Source organism: Cygnus olor, chromosome 5 (genome assembly GCF_009769625.2).
Source record: "Cygnus olor isolate bCygOlo1 chromosome 5, bCygOlo1.pri.v2, whole genome shotgun sequence".
NCBI classification, from domain to species: Eukaryota; Metazoa; Chordata; class Aves; order Anseriformes; family Anatidae; genus Cygnus; species Cygnus olor.
The window spans coordinates 42,013,258-42,030,970 of record NC_049173.1 but is presented as its reverse complement, the minus strand read 5'-3'; the positions used below and the strand labels follow the sequence as shown (position 1 = coordinate 42,030,970).

Here is a 17,713-nt window from a genome sequence, read left to right as displayed (position 1 = left end):
AATGCACTTGTATGTTTTTTGAGTCCTGATCCAAGTCCTACTGTTGCCAGTGAGATATTTGCTGTTGAATTCAATGAGAATTAAATAAGGTCCTTAAGTAGAACTTAGTAGACTCTACTAAAATTGTTGCTATTAATAGAGATTTATCTGTGACTGCCCCAGTGGCTTACAGGTAAGTTGACGGGACAGGAACAGTATATTTCTTGAATCAGCTATAAGGCAGAAAAGCTGAGGTTACTGTTTGGATTCCCTGATGAAAAGCTGCAATTGTTTCATTTACAAGGTAAATGTACTCTGGCTATTCCCAGAGTGACCTTGGCGGCCAACTGTGTTGCCCTTAGTGTCAGCAGAAAGAAGGCTGTTGGTGTCAGTGGGCTTTGGATCAGGCTTTAAACACAGAGAAAGCTTGCTTAAGGAGGAAAACAGACATAATGAATAGTTCTGATTTCCCAGGTTTTATCACTTAGAGTTCAGGATATCAACAAGACACTTTAGACCCTGAAGAGTAATTGCTGTAAGTCAGTTATTTTGACCTTGCATGTTTCTGCAATTGTATGCAATAATAAAGAAGAACAAATCTCTCTGGCTTAAAAAAAAAAAAAAAAAAAAAAAAAAAAAAAAAAAAAAAAGGCAAGTACTTTATTTATCAATAGAGATTTTAGCTGCTTTTTACACCATTGCAATGACTAAACAAACAGCATAAAATAAACATAGGAGAGTATAAAATCACTTTATTCCAGCTGGTATCCCAAGACAACCTTTTGACTAAGTACAGAGTTGGATGTTTCAAGTATGGCACTTATATAAATAAGAGCAGAGAGAAGGTGATATAATCACAGTTAAAAGCAATGAACTCTGTTCCTTTGGTATGTGTGTCATCATAGGTAACTCCAGGTAAATACATAACTTGGCTGGCACGAACCAACTCCATCTTATTCATGCACATGTTAGGGAATGAACTGAAATGTACTGATATATTTTGTAGATCACATCTAACATAAGATGATTAAGGTCGCTGGTGTGTGTGTGGACAGGCAAACAAAAAATGGCAAAATTATATTCAGCATTTATTGTTTAGCATAACTAACTGATGTACAAACTATGTTAAAAAATAGCTAGTAATACACACCAGGAATAAACTCTGTGATTTAGACAAGCAAAATAACATCAGACATCTGTGAGATCGGTGAAAGCAGATGTCCTGATTGAGCTGTGGTCAGATTCCTTACAGTGCAATTACCCTCCTTTTAAAACATGCTTACATCTGCACATTGCAACAGTTTCCCCCACCCCATCCCACCCCATATAGAGTATCCTTGCAGATTTTTAATATGAACATTCTACGTGTTTACAACAATTAGTCAGACGGTCCAAACTGTAAACTCATCCTAATGATGGCCAAAAAAAAGCCGCTCCACCAAAAGATAATACCCAATCGTTAGAAAGAAAAGTAGTAATAGTAGTAGCTGTAAGGCTAGGCCAAGCATGGTTTTATAGCTGTTTTTTCAGTCTTTTACATAGCACTGCATTTTTGCAGCTAGTTCAGTAAGTGCAGATCCAATACCTTAATGGCTTTCTTGGTGGTTTGATAAAATGCTTGCCTAAGCAATGTACCTTTCTCTAATGGTGTCTGGGTCTCTTCCACCTGGCACCGTGTTTCAAGTCTGTCACAGCCTCACACGTAAGCTGAGTCACTTGACTGAGTCCTGCCAAAGTTAGGCATGCTCATTCTTGGCAGGTCCTTATTTCTGATTTCGTATATGGATTTCCTTTTTGCCTGTACTCCTCTCACTGCCATTTTGATCTTTCTCCAGCCCAAGTGGTTCAGTTCTGCCAAATTGAGCACCACACAAATGCCACTGACAGCAAACATGAACACCAAGAACACAGTCTTCTCAGTGGGTCTAGAGACATAGCACTCTACTTCTTTAATGCAAGGGTATCTGTCACATTCGTACATGGAAGGGACATTGAATCCGTACAGGAAGTACTGTCCCACTAAGAATCCGATCTCTAGGGCATTTCGAAAGACCACTTGGATGATATAAAATCGAGAAATGCCTTCTTGCCTCCTCATCTTTGATTTTGTAGTTCTGATGGCAGGGTTGGGGATCTCCTTCACTTCTAAGCAGTCTGGCTCTGCCTCTTTGGTGGAGTTCTCAGTGTTCTGCAGCACGCCATTGACAATTGTGTTCTTGATTTTCTTACTGTCCTCACGCTTCATTGAATCCTGGTCCCTCTCCAGGGTGAGGAAGACGGTGGAGTACCTCCGTTCCCTTTGCTTAGCAGACTGGTGAACGGAGTACGTTATGAAGCACAGGCTGGGCGTGCACACCATGATGATCTGGAACACCCAGTACCTTATGTGCGAAATAGGGAAAGCCTGGTCGTAACAAGCCTGATTGCAGCCTGGCTGCAGCGTGTTACAGACGAACATGGTTTGCTCGTCATCGTACACCGTCTCCCCTACGATGGCCACGATGAGTATCCTGAAGATCACCACCACGGTCAGCAGGATCCTGCAACAGAGAAGCCGGTCAGGGCGCGCCGCCGCCCGGGAGCTGTCCGGTGCTGAGCGGGCACGGAGCGCCTCGGCTTCGCGAAACCGGGGAGACCCCCGGGACCGCCACCGCCACCGGGACTGGGACCGAGCCCCCCGGCCCAAACGCACGGCCCGGCGCTGGGCTGTCCCGCCGGGAGACCCCCGTGGGATCCCTGGGGACAAGGACGGCGGCGTGCGCGGTGTCCCCCCGCCCCGCGCCCGCTCCAGGCTCCGACCGAGCCCTGCCCGACCGGGACCCCCGCGCTCCCCGTCTCCCCTGGCCCTTACCCTTACCTCCCTATCATAGTAGAGTGCTGCTGCACGGCAGCTTCCAGTAGCCTCTCTAGAATAGTCCATTCCCCCATCGCTGTTCATCCGGAGACAAAGACTTGGGCAAGCGGATCTCTTCACTTCTTCCTGCTTTGTTTTTTTTTTAATTTTATTTTATTTTCCTCTCCTTTTTTTTTTTTAATTTTTGTTTGGTTGTTGTTGTTGTTTCAGAGGGCGGTGGGGAGGAAAAGCGAACAAAAGCGCAACCCCCCCCCTACCGCCCGCAGTCCGGCGGCGGGCAGGCGGAGGGACGCGGCAGCTCTTCCGACGACTCCGGACCCGGCTCGGCTCGGCTCGGCTCGGCACGGCTTGGCCCGGCGCGTCCCGGCTGGGCTCGGCTCGGGGCCCCGCGGCGGCCGGCCCGGCCCGCTGTGCTCGTGTGGCGGCGCGGCGCGGCGGCCCGGCGGCGGGGCGGGAGGAAGGTTGGCTTTTAATGTCTTGCTGCCTCTAATCTGCCTTTAAGTAGTCTCCGCTTGCGTCACTGACAGGTTGGTGGAGAGCAGCCAAAAGCAGCGCTCGGATTTTCTCATTTTTATTATTCCGGCGAAGATAAATAAATAAAGGCGGTGGAATACGCGGAATAAATAAAGGAGGAGGAGGAGGAGGAGGAGGCCGGGCAGAGGAAGAGCAGCCCGAGCCGGCGCGAGGCTTCTTTGGCAGCCCAGCGACTCCACGGAGCAGCCCTGGGCTGGGACCCCCAGCCGCAGGAGGGCTCCCGGGGGCTGCCGGGCTCCGGTCCCTCCCCGGGCTTGGCAAGGAGGGGCGGCGTGCAGCGGTGGCCTCACCTTAGAGAGCCGCGTGCCCTTGGAAGAGAGTGGAGCTACCGCACCGTTACCCTCACCCGATTACAGAGAGAAGAATGGCTAAGCAGAAATGGGGCGGATACATAGCCATTTCAGACAGCTCCCAGACTGAGGTTGGATTCATGCTAGGAGAGGCACCAAACCTTCACACAAAGCATCCCTAAGCACCACAAGAATAAAGTAACTTAAAGAATTTCCTACCATATAATCCATCTACATATTCCCCTAAAATATTGCATTGTGTTTAAAATATATATATATTTACAGATACCCTTACAGACTGCACCAACCCCACACAAGGCACTGGCACCAATTGGAATTGACTCTTTCCTGGTGGTGAAGCCTAAAGTGTATTCTCTACCTTTCCATAAAGATCAGCTACAACTTCCTACCTGCTGTTCTTTTTGCTCAACTGATCGTATTAAAATGAACGTAAGAAAAATTCAAGTCAGTCTGCTCACTATGTTCCTATTGCCAAATTCGGTAAAATCAGTCTGCTTCCAAAGTGGAACCGCTCAAGCCACTGTGAACAGTGTAGACCTTTGTTTTCTTTGCAGCTCTCTCATCAAGCAATTCTGTGTTGTGTTAATGATAAGTGCTTTCTGAATAGATGAGACCACGCTTCATCTGAGCAGAGGTCATCTGTGTGTTTCAGACACCCCAAGATTTGTCTTTTCATTTGGTGTGTGCAGATGGTCTCTGACTGGATCCCCAAATCATTGAACTGGAAAAGTATCAAATAAGAGATCAGTTAATACCTCAGTTTGCACAGAAGTTGATAGATTTTCCTTCTCTCCCAGTCAAGAGTCTGTTAAGAAGCATTCAATAATCTGGAATGTTTCCTTACCATGCTGTTGGGAATTACTGGGGACACTGAGTAACAGCTGTTTTCTTAAAAACTGACTCTGTTCTTCCTTCAAGCTGGTTCTCACACTTCCTGCATTGTGTGTGTAGAGTTTGTGAAACCTGCTGCTGCAGCAACACCATAACTAAAAAGAAGAGGCTGTTTCTTTTGTTTTAAGAGGAGTCCGGTACCTATGCAACTACCCTGAATATTGAGTGTTTCACACAGACACCAAAGTCTGTGTTTGGAAATGGATCTGAAAATGAGAGAGATCAAGGCAGTAAAGGAAGCAGTAATGCATGTGTAGAAGGAGAGTGGGCAGGGAATATACTAAGAAGCTAATGATGATAATCCTATTTAGGAGACCAAACAGAGAGGGAAAGCCCTTGACAGAAATTACTGAAGAAAGGAGAGGAGATTTTGGTCCACAGTCAAATACAAGGTTTCCTACAAAGGGAAGCTGTTCTCTAGCATCAGAATATAACACCCACATATCTGAGTTTTTATGACCAGTAAATAAAAAGGAATCTAATTCTGGTTGAATCAAACACTGACCTTTTAATGAACAATCATTGTTTGCTGTATGTGATAAGTTCTGCTTACTACTGTTAGCACAGCTGTGGAAACATGAAGGGGAGATACCATAAATTAATGCTTCAAACACATAAGCACTGTTATAAAATAGTTTTTTTTATTTAAATACAGTTAGAGTTAAACACTTTCAGGCCTGCTCTTGCAGGAGTTGCATCTTATTCTGACATAGCTGACCTTTCCTTTTCTAACAGTGTCTTCGTATGCCCTACCACAACCATATTCAAATGGAGGATAGATACTTGGCCTCTCATGTGATACATTTTACTGAACTTCAGACCTTAGTGAATTTGGGTAAAAAATAAAAAAATAAAAAATTCAGTCCAAGAGTCTCTTTCTTGATGCTTACACACATTTTAAGTTTTGACTGGAAAACTCAAAGGACTTTGATACATCACAAATTTACCTGCAGGAGTTCTGGAACTAAGAAGTGCTGTCATTAATTTGGGCCCCTACGTATTTGTCAAAATAAAAGTAGTAAGAACCAATTGTGATGTTGTCCGAATGTTTACTGTAACAATGCAAAGCATATGAAGAAGGTAATTATTTGCATTCCCATTATTCACCACATGTATAAAGACAACCTGTGGACTTGTCTGACAAATTATCTAAATCACAAAGTGCTCAAACTATGTATAGTCATAATTGTAAGAGAGAGTTATAGACATAAGAAGATTTTCAGCTTCTCAAGGTTCATCTTGGGTTTTACACCATTCCCCTGAATGCTTCAGCCTGTGATAAAGCCAGGATTTGCAGAGCAGCAGGCTGCCAAGAATGCTATGGGTGTGTATTGCATTTTGTATGGTATTCACATTAGAAAATCATGCCTATATTTCATTCACAAACATTCAGGATTATCAAAGCTTTATGTCTTACAAAGCTGATGGCTTACAAAGAACTATTTCCTACTGAAGCGACAATACTGGTTTGCAGCAGGGTCAGGTCTGTCCTGTTCAATGATTTTGTCAGTTGTATACAAAGGAAACAAAGCTTCACACTGCCAGCATAGGCTTTTGAGTTGGAGGGTGTGTTTTTGTTTGTTTTGCTTTGCATTTGAAGTGAATGAGGACTCCTCTACAGATGAAATTCAGCAGGAACACTGTTGTTATCATAAGAATACATATTCATTACACAATCTTCACAAACTCCATTTACATTAGCAAAAAAACTCTTCATACAAAAGTCAAAATAGCAAAGGAGCTCAAACAGGCTCTGCAAAAAGAAATTAGAGCTCCAGCTTCTGTATGTGTTCAGAGATGACCCTGCCTCAATATTAATTCATGTTAAAATAATATAGACAGAGCTGATCTTGGATTAGGTTTGAAGAATAAAAACTGTGCGTGTCCTCAGTCAGATGCCAAACGGAGGTTAATCTATCTCTAAGAAGTGATGGGACAGATTCTCTCTAAGAAATCCAGCCCTTTTGCTCTGATCTGGTTTTGTAAAGGGTGCAGGAAGCCATCGGATCCCTCAGGCTGCACATTCCCCAAGCACAGAGCTGAGCACACAGGGAAACCCGCTGACACGTTTGGCTCCCGTGTCAGACTCCCTGCAGCCGAGTGTGGCTGGCGTGACTGGGGCGGGATGAAGGAGCCACCTGGCCCGTTCCTACCCACTGTCACATTGCGTACTGAACCAGTGTTCCCCCGCTTCATTATTCTCTATGCTGAGATGAACTCATGTAAAAACAGGATCCAGACCTTACAGAAGCACCCCCCACATACCACCTCCTTTTAAAGATATATATTTATCCTAATTTTTTTCCAAATATTTTATCTCAGAATAAATCTCTGCATTTTTAGTACTATCCCAAGGATCTTCCCTGGTGATCTTTGTTTTGCAGTTGTTCAAAGTGGATCCATAATTACAGCAAATAAATGAATGCCATATATAGATTCAAAAACTGCACGATGATTGACTGTATTTCATGATTACGTGATAAAACACTGTTTCCATCAACTATAGCATATTGGGAGCAAAGCAAGAACTGTTCATGGACAATTGTAAGCTATTACTTAAGTAAATAATAGGTTTTTTCTTTTAGAAGTTTTTGTGAAATGTATTGCCCCACATCAGCTTTGTGATTGCATTTTCTAGGTAGTGTCACAAAAGGGAGATATTGCAGCATTACTTTTATAAAACTGCAGTACTTTCTTTCAAATGCTGTCATGATGAATGCTTCCTTTTTGATAGCATTTGGTGTAATCCCCAAAATCTAAGTAGTTAGCTACTCAACTGAAAACGCCTATCTAAGACCTCTCACAGCCATCTGCTACATTCTGTTTTCATTTGGCGCCATGTGTGTATTAATGAAATGATTGCATCAGATTATATCTTTTATTCATAAAATCATCTAGGTCATCTGCTTCTACCTACACTTCCTCATTAAAATGAACAGTTGTGTGTACATTCACCCCTCACTGTGTGAGTACAATCCTTGCTGCAGTCAGCTGCTGTGTGCATTTTAAAAAGAAATCCCCTTCTCTGCTGTTTCTTATATGAGATTCCTTCAAAAGACAATTTGAGTGTTTCACACCAAAAGAGTGCATTTTTCCTACGCTTGGAAAAACAAAGACTTCCTAAAAGGTACAAGATCTGGATGCACTGGTGACCTTTGTCAGAGGTCATCTGCTTTCAACAGAAAGCAACAAGAAAGCAAGAACACTGTCACTTTGCTACCAAGACAGAGAGCAGAGTCTTCTCATCTAGACAACAGTGTTTGTATCAAAGCTGTCAATAACCAGGCAAACACTTGTGTTCCTAGTTGTGAGAATGGAAGACAGCCTGCATTTGTACACACCAAGATAGAGAAGAGAAAGTTACCAAATGCATAAACATACAAAATACTCGGTTATCCTAATAATCACATTAAAACTCTATTATCAGTCTCAGGTCCATGTCTACTGCTGAAGATTGCCATAAGTGGAAACTTCTTTGGCACATCAATGCATGTTACCAGTAAAGTTTTGTCAGCTGTTCACAGGGACCAGTTTATGAATGAATTAACAGCTCAAATTAATTTCCTTGGAAATAATTTGGACATATATATTGAATCACAATGGCATACACTTCTGGCATATATACAGCAGAGTCTGCACTCCTTGGAAAATACTGAGAATAGCTTCCAATTTGCTGGCAAACAGGCTGCAGCTAGTAGAAAGAAAACTTCATAGAACCAAATCCTTATAAACTGACAGGCTCTAGAAAGAAGTGCAAACAAAGTAAAATATTCCAGGGTCCAGATCACCAGTCCCCAGTCTCCTGATTTTCTCCTCTTTCTTTCACTGGTCTCAAAACATCACATGCATTCTGCTAAAACATCTATTATTGCAGCTGTATGAACTATGATGGCTTAAGTGTAAATTTGTGAGAAAATCTCATGTAGGTTCCCTTTATCATCTGTTTTAAGGTTCCATACTTACTAAAGAAAGAGAACCTTTCAAAAACACCTGAGACACAGAACAGTGTAAAGGATTCTGTAGGAGATTTAGTACTTACAACGTGCATTTCAAAGATGGGAAGGAATATGCACATCTTTCACTAATGATAATTCATATCTTAATATCTCAGTCCTATGGCAGTCAATTTTCCTGGTACTAACAGCAATTCCCACTGACTTTTGTGTGGCCAGGATTTAAAAACTCTTAAGATCTTATTTACACCGGAACATTTTAAAATTGCTAATGGCAAAATGCTAATGATGAGAAAGTTAGGGAGTGCTTCAGAATAGCAAGAACAGCAAAAAAAAAAATATATCAAATAATAAGAAGAGAGTACTGTATACTGGAACTGCAAGCAGCATTTTGATTCTTCTTGTATTCTGTCGGAAAAAAAAAAAAAAAAAGTAAAAAAAAAAAAAAGTATGAGAAACCATGCAGCAGTATTTCAGTATGAATGTATTACACCACGCAGTTTTTTCAGACTTACTGCTTTGCCTTGCCTTATCTACATTTTCCTTTATCCAAATGCTACATCCCTAAACTCCCGGCTGCTTTCCATTCAGTGACATGGTTTGTGGCAGAGTTGCTTTCCTTTGTTTGGACTGTCACACCACCATATGTCTCCAGCATCCTGGTGCCCCTCACTCTCCTCCTCTCCCTCCCTATCTCACCAGTCTCAGAAGGGAATTCACATTACATTAAAACATCCCAATGGAAGCCATGCTGAAACAGTCCCTTGAAATATCTAGGGCAGGCAAATGATTGTTTTGAAAGTAAACTATGTCAGCAGGAGTGGAAAACAGGAGCTCAGTAAGAAATGCAGAATTTTGTAACCCATCTGTCATTCACTGATTTTACAGTTACAATAAAATTGAGTGCCATACATTTGATATGCAGTCTATTACAGACATATAAAGTATAAATGATACACATATATACATGTGCAAATGCATGTATATGCATGTTTTATGATTAATGTCTATTTGACAAAAAGAAATATGAAATAATATTCACTAGAGAATTCCACAGGAATTCCTGTTTTTTTAGGAAACCTCTTCTATAAGATTGCTGAGACAGTTTAAAAGGCCTGTGTTGAGAGGATGCATTCAAATTCCACGTGATTTTAGACCTTCTTCCATGTAAGGCCCAAGTTAAAAGCCATTCAGTTATCTTTTCAATGACTTCAGTTCATGTGGATCAAGAATATATAGTCACAGGTTTGAGAGAAAAATATGATATATTTTCTAGAGTCCATGTAATATTTAAAATAAATTCTTCAAGTAAATTTAAATTTTATAAACATTCAAGAATGATAATTCTTTAGTCTAGAATCTTTAGTTTAGTTTACAGATCTACACATTTTCACTGGAAAATACTGATTCATAAACCCAGAATGGTTTCCCAGAACCACCCAAGCCATGCACATCTGGAGTTTCACAGGTGGGGATTTAAACTGGACTTTTTATCACTTCCACAACTGGTATTAACACATCACATCTTCTCAGTGCTGGGCGGAGTGTTTGTGTTTCACAATTTTTTTTTTGTTAACCTTTCCTAAACAAAAGTCTTCCAGGACATTCCTTAAATTTTCATGTTTCTGTTTCAAAATGAAACAAAATCAATTTTGGAGCATCAAAATGTTCTATGAATCTGAAGTCCCAAATTTTGAAAAATTGTGATTTTGGTATTCAATTTCTTTTATCTCACACAAAACTGAACCAGTTATATAGAGATTTTGCAATAATGTTAATGTTGTTTAATATTCAATTCATAGTTTTCAGAATCTATTAACAATCATGCATTTTTATCTATTCTACAAGAAAGAATTTGTGACAGAAAAAAGAGAAAAAAATAAGTTCATAATACATTGTAGAACACCTATGATTGTGTGTGATTTACTTCTGTGCTTTTAAGAAAAAGAAAAATCATCATTATGCATAATGTCAGTATGGTACCAGAAGTTACGGTTTATTTTTCTAGATAACAGAGAAGCCCACGTAATTTCTCACATAGGTCACAGTTGCTCTAGGGCTGCATTGATTTACACAAATCCTATGCAAATCTGACCTCATTTTTAACCAGATATTTATTCTTTAATTTAGATTTAGAACTTCTGCTTTGTAGCTGTTTGCAACCTCTTTCACACTTCACTTCAGGAAATCAGGGACTCTATTCCTGTGAGGAACATAACCAAACTAGCAGAGATTTTTAGGGGGGAAAAAAAGGTTTTACTTGGTACCACACTCCTTTATTTCCTTAATCGAAAACTGCATCTTTCCTCCTGAGTGGGAAGCAGAGCATGCAAAGAAGTACCTCCCTTCACCCTACGCACACCTTCTTCATGGCATCCCCAAGAGGCTGGGGGGCCGGTGTGGGCAGGCGGGTCCCTGCACACAGCGGTGCCTGGCAGCTGCTGGAGCAGCCCCTGGAAACTGCTCCTGCCAGAGCTTGGTCAGCTCTACAGCCAGCAAAGGATGGCAGAGAACCTGGGGCATGCCATCATCCACCTCCTGCCGGGCTGGACACCTCACATGGCCCCTGAACTGTACATACTCTTGTTTAAAATGTTAGTCAGTTGAACTCTAAAGGCCACAACAGAATGAGAGCAGTGCAATACATTTACACTTGCATGCAAGTGTATGTTTTTATCAACTATTATTTTGCATCAATTAATAAGATTTATTGTAAATATGATTTGTGTTTTTCTGTTTTTCAGGTTTTGAAGCATCTCTGGCATTTGTATGTGTCTGTACTTGCTGGGAACACAATAAATTAAAAAAATATATATTTTTTTTCCTTCAGCCAGTCCCTCCAGAATATCTCCATTTTGCACACAGTTTCCTCAGTGCAGATTCACTCAGTCTGTGTTCAGACCTCCTGCCATGGAATAATAAGCCTCCCTTTCCCCATCCAGATTTACTCTCTATCCCCTTGTTCAGCACACGATGAGACAGACTTTCTTGGGAAAGCCTCTAAGAACTAGTCCATGGAAAACTTGTCTCATCCCACAGGTTTCACTCTGCTCAAAAAGAGATGGGTTACAGAGAGCCAACAAAACAGAAGGACTAGGGCATTTGAGGGAGCGCTGCATAACCTTACCATGGCCAGGCACCGTGTGAGCACAAGCAGGTTTACCTTCCTGCTTGGGAAACCAGGACAGCTTCCAGGCTCCAGGTGACCAGCATGGGTAGTTGGGGGGCTGGATTTGAAGCTAAGCATAGGGGAAATCTTAACTGTAAAATGTGATGACAGCTGCTGCAATTTATTTTCAATCAAGCAGTAAGACTGATTTAGGGATCAGATCAAATACTTGCTCTGTTATGAGCAAGTCTTGAGGATATCTGGGCTGGCCCCATCTTCTTCTCTAAGTTTTAGATTTCATAAAATAATTTAAAATACATTATAATTCCCCAACCCTCAGCATTTTCAGACAGGGATTTCAAGGTCTCTTGTTGCAACACAGCTATCCAGCACTTTCTGAAACTCCAGACCTCTTCTGATGAGAAACAGGATTCAGTAGTTTCCAGCCCTGATTTCACTGTGTAAGTATACCCATCCTAGAATTACAGTGGACAAAAAACAGGCAAGTAACTTCAAGTGCTGATAAACACTTAAAGATTTTACCTGTTAAAAATATGCCAATAAGTAACACATCGAGAAGACATGGATAAATTACTGATCTGTTTCATTAATGTTGTTTGATACATTTCATGATTTCATGTATTTCTTCTGAGCAAAGGATCTGCTTAGGGGCAGAGATTGTGTTATAAAGAGAGAAGGCTTACAGGAAGGCTAGTGCAGTAAGAGAGAAGACGACAGCCAAGTCCTTGTAGGACTTTAATAAACATTTGTGAAGCATATTCAGATTAATTACACCAACTAATTATCAAAGTCCAGTGTCATGCTACCTGAAATGTCAGTGCAAAATGTTCCTTGGGCTTGAAGGCAGTATTGTATGGCAACAATGAATGTGTGAAATCCAAATATGACTGCCACAAAGGCAAACAAGGCATGAGGGAAAACATGAGCTCAAAAATAGATCAATTAATTCAAAGAACACCAACTAGACAGGTGGATGAGTCAGACCTACCAGGCAGGCAGAGTTCCTGTTGAATGGAAAATACATTTAATACAGCATTTTTCACTGTGAAAGACAATGCAACCAAGAATCTAAGCTAAATTTGGTGGCACTGTGCCATGTTGACAGAAACATCCTCAAGCAGAGAACAGGAAATGAGTTTCCCCTTTTATAAGGTTTCTCCTCTTGTGGTTACCCCTTCCCAAATCAAACAGAAAGGTTTTCTTCAGTTCTTAAGATGTTCTTGGAAAAATAAAATAATAATAATATACAGCAAGATATTCTCTTTGATGGGACAAATAATAGATATTTTCTTTTTTTTTTCACTGGGCAGGGTTGGTCAGAAAAATATGTTGAGTAAAATATATCCAAACATACCTAAAGATTTTTAATTGTTCTTTCCTCTGACTGTAAAAAACAAAACAAACAAACAAACAAAAAACCTTTCCAGTACTAGAAAGTGCTAATATCCTCACAACACAGGGCAGAGATGTCTGTCCTGCAGAGATGATATGTCATATCACAGCTGACTGGAGCAAACCAAGTGCACTGCCACAATGGCTATGAATAGCTTATTACAATATTTTTTCTTTTTAATTACATGAATATGTAAATAAGAAAAATCATAATAGAAAAGGCAAATGTAAAGTGGTAAATTACTGTGTATAAATGGTTTTGTGACAGCACAGGATTACATTCTTATTTAAAAGAACACAAGAAGGTGTTTCTTAAATTTGTTACTTATTATGAAAATAATCTTCTCAGAAGTGAAAAAGTGTATTCAGATGTATACCACTGCATTTAATATATGTAAAACCCCCAGCATTTTGGTGAGCGTAATAAACAATTCAGAAGTTGCACACACCAGCATTTATGTTAATTCTCAGTCCCTTCATTGAGTTGCACTAGAACCTGACGCAAGACACACAATTTAAAAAAATCCACTGTCGGTGCCCTTCCATGAAAACAAAGAGTGTCTCTGCTTGACTCTTTTCAGCCACCATATTCAATGGTTAATTAGAAGCCTGTATAGATTTGCAGCATAGGAATAAAAAATAAAATAAAATAAAATAAAAATAAAATAAAATAAAATAAAACTTTGAGAAAATTGTCATACCTTCATCTGCTTTAGATAGTTAGTATAATTGGCTTCAAAAAAAAGAGCAGATCTTCAATTTATCCAAGCTGAGAATTTGGCCTGTAATTTTTTTTAATGAACTGAACAATATAGTGAAACATTCGTTTCTACATTTAAGTTATTTCTGTAATTCCAGTCTTCCAAAGTAATATTTATTGAAGCAAAACACATTCCCACATTCCACTCTTCAAGAGATTTTTAAAGATGTCAACCTATCTATGATTTGGGCAAATTTTAAATGGTTATGAAAATGACTGATGTTGGATGCAGTACCCTCTTTCCCTAGAATACTTCCCTCCACTGCTTTCACCAGGCAAATTTTGTTTGTGGAAATAGCAGGGAATGTGGGGGAGAATGCCAAATGAAGGGAATAGTTCATGTCAAGGACTGACAACAAGGTTGACTTGTAAAACACAAGTTTTGTCCCCAGACTAGGAGTTTCATTATAGATTCTTCAGTGCCATCTGCTGTAACCAGACTTGTTCAAAAACTTCAGAGATGATCAAAGACCCGGTCTTAACGGCTCCATGGCAGGGACATAATGTAACTCTAGGTTTAGGTCTGTCCTACAAAGTGTAAAAGTCAATTAAGGGGTCATCTCAACTGTGTTGTTTAATGACCAAAGATTAACAGCTTCTTCACAACTATAGCCGTGTTCTTTCAGTTTTTTGCTACACTTTTAAAGCTATAGCAAAATACCTTTTACACAACTTAATACCTATGATATTAAGCACTACAGCACCTCCTCCAGCAAGCAGGGACAGAACTGCAGCTGCAGCTTTAAAGACTTGTGAGCAGCAGTCCATTTCATGCTCACCCTCTGAATCTGGAGAAGATAAGTCAAGAAACCATATTTTTTTTCAAAGCGTAAATAGTATCTTGGTGCTGGGGCTCCAGAAATTCAGCACTGTAAGACAATGGCAAAGCCTTTATGACCTCTACCACCAAATGAAAGATTTTTTTTTAGGTGAAGAAAAAATAGTTCTGATTTGCTCATTGTTACCTTAATGCCCTTTCTGCAGTTATTGCAAAGAAAATAATAGTTTATTTATTTATTTATTTACTTATTTATTTTGTATGTCTTAGAGTAAGCGTACAATGTGATTGATTATGTCTGTTCTGTCCTTTGGGATTTAAGCAGAGCTATGGAGCTCTTAAGCTATGTCCAATTTATGTCCAACAACTCTCTGCTTGAAAGACCATTTTTCTAACAAGACTTGCATGTTGGGTTGTTTGTCACAAAATACACAGCATATTTTCCAGTTGAAGGTTTCCTAACCTTCATGTACTGGGCAAACTCCATTTTTTTTGTGTGAACGATGTGTCATGACCTGATTTATATTAGCTTTACAACACTCAAACTCTGCTAGGATATCTATTGCTCTGGAGGCTAGAAACAAGACACAAAGAGACATTTCCTATACAAAAGACCTTTAGGTCTTAATAGGTAAGATAAAGGAAGAGAAAGCATAACAACCTCCTTTTCCATACTCGGAAATTCCTAGTGAGTAATACCTGCAATGCATTTCAAAAGCATAGAGCGCTCCAGGTTTAGTAAAGCACTTTGCACCACCAGCACTTTGTAGGTTTTTTGCACAGCAGCAGTTATCTGTTCTGTGGTATTTGTGGCATTCTCTATACTTAGATTGGCAAATGCCACAAATACCATGATAAATTTAACCACTGTGAGTGATAAATGTCAGGCTTTTAATAGCACCCACTGTCTCCCTGTCACCACATGACCCTATTTGGAGACTGGACAATCACCACCTCATATTATTACTTCTAAAAGAAATAGTGTTTTTTAGCACTTAAAATGATATTATATTTGCTTTGTGTAATGTGCATGGACTGAACAAGCAGAGGAACCATTGTACACTTTATGGCAGAAGAAAGAACCTGCAGGGTACTATTCCTGATCATTTCACATTTTATTTATTTAGAAAAATAAGTTCAAAAGGTAGTTTCCTTTTTCTAGTAGGTATCAGTACAATGACAGAATTCACAATCTCAGTTCAAATGAAAGGGAAGAAACAAATTTGCCCACCCAGCAGGTGACCACTGCTTATGTTATATTTGATCAGAAAGGAAAAGTCTACAAAGTTAGTGCTGCAGATCTTAAAATATTGAATGTGACATCAGATGCAACAAACGTTCCCTACATGACTTTGGGCACTTTTTACACTTCCAGCAGTATGTGATGTATTCCAGCTATATCTGAAGTGCACACTTCTGTGTCCTGTTGACTGCAGGCTGCAAGAAGGATCATTTCACATTATGAATATGATTCTATGATAATTTTGATCTTTTTGCAAAATTCCAACTTTCTGAGGTTTTACCTCAGAGCAGAAAACCAAACTGGGAATTAACTTCAGTCTTAGGAACCAGGCTACAAAATATCCACAGTTTTGTCTTAATCAAATGTCTCTGAATTTTTCTGGCATGGAATATTTGTCCTCCAACCTCCGCTATGCTATATTTCTAGAGGATACTCATATGCCATGTCATACAAACATAGTCTCTGAAACTTGTTTCTGAGTTAGGGGCACTCTTTCATTGCAAAATTAAAGACATATCTTAGGGAAAATATTGGTATGCACATAAATGCACATGTGTAAATATATACATTTTAATGTGCGTATATATATATATAAGTACATATAATTGCTACATACATTTCAGAGAACTCAGAGCCAAATGCAAAAGGCTATCACCAACAATAATATAATTGCTCATTTTCCCATGTATAGGAAAGTTATCAGTACAACATAAGTCTATTCCAAAGACCATTAGTTTTAGCTGCCAAAATATATGGGCAAGAGACCAAAAGCTACTGCATTACTGCGGTTTGCCTGGTTGCCATAAAGAGTTGAGCTGCACAAGATAGCTCCAATTCAATTAAATCATTTCCACACCAGTAAGTGTTGTAAGGCCTAAGACCATTTTATAAACCTGTTCATCACATATTAAAGGCTTTCATTTCTACAATACAAAAAAAGTCAGAATTAAAAAGTATATCTGGGCAGCTTGTAGTATATCATTTTAATGGACTATGATATTTAGTAAGTCATAATAAACATTAAATACCTATTATATATTAATTCCTGCAAATACATTTTTTAAAATATGGATCAAATAAATCATTAAATATTCATAAGCCTATAACCACAAATTGTATTTCTCATGACTCAGACATCCAGCTGCAAGAAACACTTTCTAGATTTCAGTGAACTAAAAGAACAAATTAGTAATTTTATCTCTCCATAGCTTAGGCAAGACATATAGCTTTATGAATGTCAAAGATATTAATATAAACAAAAGGATGAAACTGTTTTTCAAGTAACTGGATTATTTTAAGTCCTTTATTGTGGGAGTTACTGGCTATATTACAATTAAAATAATAAACTACTCCTGCATATTTCTTATTGATTATATCATGAAGAATGAAGGAATGTTAACATTATGCATACACACAAACTATCTGCTATGAGTTCAGTGTATTAATTATGAATGAAACAGTACAATAATAAAGTTGCTTTCATAACCAATTCTGAACTAGTAACTCATTTGATTAATGATATTAATTTACATCATTGGTTACTGAAATGATCAAACTAATGCATCAGATAATGGAGTTAAAAGTTTAGCACAAGAGGGTGTTTTCTATTAAGCCTGTAACAGAATACAGAGGATGAAATGATTCCCTTTAATCTTTAACCCAGACTAAAGTTACAGCCACAAAAATGGCATGATTTAACTGATGGAAAATAATGTTTCTTGCATGTGGAGTCCCTTGTCCCTTGACAATGAAGGATCACCCAGTTTAGCTGGTAAATTCAAGACATAATTCAAGCTAAAGCAGTAAAAAGTGTTTTTTTTTTGTTTGTTTGTTTTTTCTTATGCCTTGTTCAGTGTTTTGTCCTTAAAATCTGCTGAGGTTTCTATTT

The 17,713-nt window shown here is 39.3% G+C and overlaps 1 protein-coding gene across 1 annotated transcript; it reads right to left on the bottom strand.

Moving 5' to 3' along the window:
- Window positions 1–1,318: 1,318 nt before the first annotated feature.
- Window positions 1,319–3,174, bottom strand: GJD2 (gap junction protein delta 2). Its single transcript, XM_040559841.1, has 2 exons — window positions 2,837–3,174; window positions 1,319–2,519 (listed from the first exon to the last, which is right to left on the bottom strand). Exons 1-2 carry the CDS (start codon window positions 2,905–2,907, stop codon window positions 1,676–1,678), a joined length of 915 nt encoding a protein of 304 aa, XP_040415775.1. The 5' UTR covers window positions 2,908–3,174; the 3' UTR covers window positions 1,319–1,675.
- Window positions 3,175–17,713: the final 14,539 nt, after the last annotated feature.

Excerpts from the sequence above, each read along its gene's own strand:
- GJD2 (XM_040559841.1), bottom strand. The coding sequence starts at position 2,907 with ATGGGGGAATGGACTATTCTAGAGAGGCTACTGGAAGCTGCCGTGCAG. Across the intron at positions 2,520-2,836 it reads CACTCTACTATGATAGGGAG|GATCCTGCTGACCGTGGTGG; the intron begins GTAAGGGTAAGG and ends TCTCTGTTGCAG.